This window comes from Chrysochloris asiatica, unplaced genomic scaffold (assembly GCF_000296735.1).
Source record: "Chrysochloris asiatica unplaced genomic scaffold, ChrAsi1.0 scaffold00078, whole genome shotgun sequence".
Lineage (NCBI taxonomy): Eukaryota > Metazoa > Chordata > Mammalia > Afrosoricida > Chrysochloridae > Chrysochloris > Chrysochloris asiatica.
Genome location: NW_006408596.1, coordinates 1,937,981 through 1,942,411, shown reverse-complemented (window position 1 = coordinate 1,942,411; position 4,431 = coordinate 1,937,981). Strand labels below are relative to the sequence as shown.

The following is a 4,431-nucleotide window of genomic DNA, read 5'->3' as shown; positions in this document are numbered from 1 at the left end:
TCCCTCTTTTGAGCTACTGCATCCATAGGTGTAGGTCAAGTTCATCAAATTGTATCAGATTACTCTTTTTTTCCTCTTCTTTCTTCTTCTAGTTGATTAGAGAATCATCCAGTCATTGAAACCAGGTCAAGTGGGTATTATCACCAAGTGTGGGTGTTCTTGTGCATGTGCCCTCTCTTCTTATCAGCCACCAGCTGCTTTCTGAGAGCCCTATACAGTGTTGCTGAGTCGGATCCAACTAGAAACAGAGTCGATGGCAACTAGCAGTAATTAACAGTTTAAAAGAAGCCATTCCACATGAAAACTTTCATATCACGGTCATTTTCCTTTTACATTAGGAGGATAAGGCACCAGCTAGAAAATGATTGATCATCACAATGCCTAACATTTATTAAGTACCTGCTTTCCCCAGGCACCAGGCTTTATCTCATTTAACTCTCACAAAGCCCAGCAGAGCCCCCATTTCACAGGACAGGAAACCGAGGCCTGGCTAGGTTAGGTCACTTGCCTAACATTATCAGTGAACTGCAGATATAACTGCTCAGCCCTGCAGGCTGCGAATACTGGTGGTACTTCAGGACATGTGAACTCTCTGGGCACATATCACCTGATCACAGGGCCAGGGTGGACCAGGAAGACGGGGTCGGGATGACACATGGCCTCACACTCAGTTGGAGCCTGGCTCAGGGCTGAGTCAGGCCTGGTCCCTGTCCTGGTACGGTGGGTGATTCTCATGTCTTCTGCATGACAGTCAAGGTGCAGAAAAAGACCACAGTGGGTAATCTGAGAAGGCCTTGAAGCGGAATAGGAAAAACGGATCAAAATTAAATAGGCCATCCTGATACTTACTCCCACCCCCCGACTGCCCCACCTGTAGGACAGAGGATAACTACTGCCCCATAGCGTTTCCAAGGCTGTCACCTTTATGAAAGTAGACGGCTATCTTTGTCCTTTCTCAAAGCAGCTTGTGAGTTCAAACCACCAAGTGTTCAGTTAGTAGGTGAGAGCTGAACCCTATATCACCAGGTCTCCTTCCAAGCCTCACAGCTAAGAACTCCTCTTAGGAACTTCCTGTGTGCTGGGAGCTATCCACAGTGTTACACTGACCCTCACAACTATGCAATGGAAGAGGCACTTATGTTCATTTTAGAGATGAGAAGACTGAGGTTGAGTGAGGTAAAGTAACTTGCCCCAACTCACAAAGCTGATAAAGGGTATGTGAGGGTGGGTAATGATAGGGAAGGGGCTTCAGGACCAGTGCCAGCCCTGGGGTTCACCCAAGCCCCAGCTACTGTCCCTGGGAGTATTCCCCAACTCCTAACAGCATTTGTATTTATCACAACAGAACAAAGTCTAGACCGCATCTTCCTCCTATCTGACTTTACTCAAGCTTTTAACTAAAACAAAGCAAATCCAATGACATCAAGTTGATTCCAACTCATAGCAACCCTAGATGGGGCTTCTGAGACGAAATCTTGATAGGAATAGACAGCCTAATCTTTCACCCATGGAAGGGCTGGTGGGTTTGAACCACTGAACTTGCAACTTAGCACTCCAATGCCTAACCCAATGCCACCAGAGTGCCTTATTTCAAGCTTTGAGCTTTGGACACTAAAAAATAAGAAGCTTAGTGATCAAGACCCATTTCACAGAAGAGGAAACTGAGACCCGGAAGAACTTGTCAAAGTCCACACAGCTGGGGAAGGAACAGGACTCAAGATTTGAACCCATATCTGGTTGACCCAGGAACCTGTGGGTCTTCCCCAGTCAGTATAATCCTTTTCCCATATTGTTGAGGTGGAGCGTTCAATCATCTGGACCAGACACATGGGGTCAAATATGTCTATCATAAACCAGAATATTCTGGCATATAAGCACTCATAACTACAATTAATATTTCCTTAGACAATATTTACCCATATACAGGCAATATTCTTTGGTGTTTTTTATTCTATTCTAGTTCATTACCAAAAAATGTTTTTGATCCAAAGGTTCCACCTCCAGAAGCTTGTCTTGCAGAGACATTCATGTCTGATGAAATGTGTATGTTGTTGGGTGCCATGGAGTCAATTCAGACCGATCAAAACCCCATGTGACAGAAGAGAGCTCCCCCACAGAGTTTCCTAGATGGTAATCTTTTGTTGTTGTTCAAAATATACACTGGCAAAAATACACCAATTCAAGTTTCTATATGTACATTTCAGTGACTGGTTACATTCTTCAGGCTTCCCTCTCCTTTTTCAAGTTACTCTTGCCCTATAAACATAAACTTGCTGCCCCCTAAGGTTCCTATTACTCTTTCCAGTTGCCACTGCCAATCTGATCCCTTAGAGATAGATCTTTACAGAGCACAATCCTCAAGGCAAACTTGCTTCACTAGTTGAACTCAACTATTGCTTGGTTTTACCAAGAGTTTGGATATTTTTGCTTTATGGCTTAAAGATGATCTCAGGGCAATAGTTTTGGATGTTCATCCAGCCTCCATGGCTCTAGGAAGTCTGGATTCCATGAGAGTTTGAAATTCTGTTTTGCATTTAACATTTTTATCATGATTCTTCTAATAAAACCTTTGATGAGAATGCGCCCTGGGCTGTAGTTTTTATAGAAGCAGATGATCAGGTCTTTCTCCCAGAGAGCTACTGGAATGTGTTCCAACCACCTGTCTTTCAGTTAGCAGCTGAGCACCTCACTGCTGAGACAACACTGCTGCTTCTGAACAGAGCAACCCAACAATACATCCACAGGAGACCAGCTACATAAGCTGTGGTTAGCCACACAAAGTAGACTATACAGCTGTGTAAATATCGGGAAATACCCTAGAATGTGTTCAATGGAGAAAGCAAGTTTACCGTGTGAGAGCAGTGGGGAGGAATAGATGTCTTGTAGCTTGTAGCTACATGGTGTGGAGTTGTAACTGCAACGATCAGTGGTTCAAACCCACCAACCACTCCTTGGAAACCCTATAGGGGGTTGCTATGAGTCAGAACTGACTTGACAGAATTTAACAGCATAAAACTCACTCACTGATGTTGAATAGTTTCATAGTGACCCACAGGACAGACAGAGTACAGCTGTTTCTGAGAATGTCAATCTTACTGGTAGCAGACAGCTTCATCTTTCTCCCATGAAGTGTCTGGCAGGTTTGAACTGCTAACCTTGCAGTCAGCAGCCCAATGCTTAACCAACTGTACCACCAAGGCTCCTTGTAGCTGTACATAGACACTAGGTAATGAAGAAAAGTGGCTCCCTGCCTGCTTGGAGGCAAAGCGCTAGATTATTAACTGCATGGTTGGAGGTTCAAACCCATCAGTCACTCTGAGGAACAAATTACCTGGCAACCTGGTCCTGTAAAGGTTACAAGAAAATTCTTGGGGGCGGGGGTTGCTACTAATTGGAATCAACTTGAAGACACTCAACAACAAAGCCCAGTGAGGGAGGGCCCAGGATATATTCAGGGGCAGAATTTGGAGTGAAATTCCCAAGTTTACCTACCTTGCATTTAAATTTGAATTCTGGACCTTGGAAGTTAAATGTTAACAATGAGAGTGGGATGGAGTGCGCGGCAGCCCCAGCCTCACTTACCCAGTGCGGCTATGATGAGGAAGAAGGCCCCCACGATCAGCAGGGCCATGTCTGGCTTGGTGCAGGCTAGCAGTTTCTTCAGGGTGGCGCCCGACGCCTGCTCGGCAAAGCCCTCAGCCTCGTCGCCTACTCCGGGCTCCAGGGACTCAGCATCCGGCCGCACCATGGACAGTAGCCACCAGAGCAAGAAGGAAGCAGCCAGCGAGACGTAGGTCCACACGAACAGGGCCCAGAACCAGGGGTCCTGGATGTGACTGCGCACCTCGGAGAAGAGCAGCAGTTTGACCATGGCGTAGATGCCCACGCCGAGGCACATGAGGGTGATAACCGGCCACGAGGCCCGCAGTCGCTGGGGGCCCAGAGCGATGTTCTTGGCCATATGGATGGTGACTCCCAGCAGCAGACAGCTGCGGACGAGGCAGGTTGCCCAGAGGTCCAGCAATGAGTCAAAGACATTGAAGTCACGGATGTCCTCCAGTAGGCTGCGGTCCGAGAGGCTGAGGACGTAGATGGCAGTGGTCACGCTGATGTCCATGCTCATGAAGGCCAAGGTCAAAGCCACCGCCTTCCACAGCCGCATCCTGCCGGCCCGGCCCGCAGGGCAGGGGATGGGCAGGCACCCGGCAGGCACCGAGGGCGGGGCTTTTTAGCTCCTGGTGAGCAGGTCCATCGTCTGAGGGGCAGTACCAGGCCTGTGGGGGCGGGAGCAAGTGTCAGGGGAGGGGCATGGGCTGTATGAACCTCAGTTTGCTCATCTGTGCAATGGCACAGAATGATGGGCAAGATTCCATTCCTTGTTAAGACGGGTAACAAACAAATGATACAGTCTGTTAGGAGCCCTGGTGGCTC

General features: G+C 47.7%; 1 protein-coding gene across 3 annotated transcripts in view; it reads right to left on the bottom strand.

Moving 5' to 3' along the window:
- ABCB9 (ATP-binding cassette, sub-family B (MDR/TAP), member 9) overlaps positions 1-4,162 on the bottom strand; it is a 49,791-nt gene extending 45,629 nt beyond the window's left edge. For all 3 annotated transcript variants that reach the window (XM_006865377.1, XM_006865379.1, XM_006865378.1), the window contains exon 1: positions 3,583-4,162. In XM_006865377.1, coding sequence (XP_006865439.1) covers positions 3,583-4,162 — 580 coding nt within the window. The remainder of the gene's footprint in view (positions 1-3,582) is intronic.
- Positions 4,163-4,431: the final 269 nt, after the last annotated feature.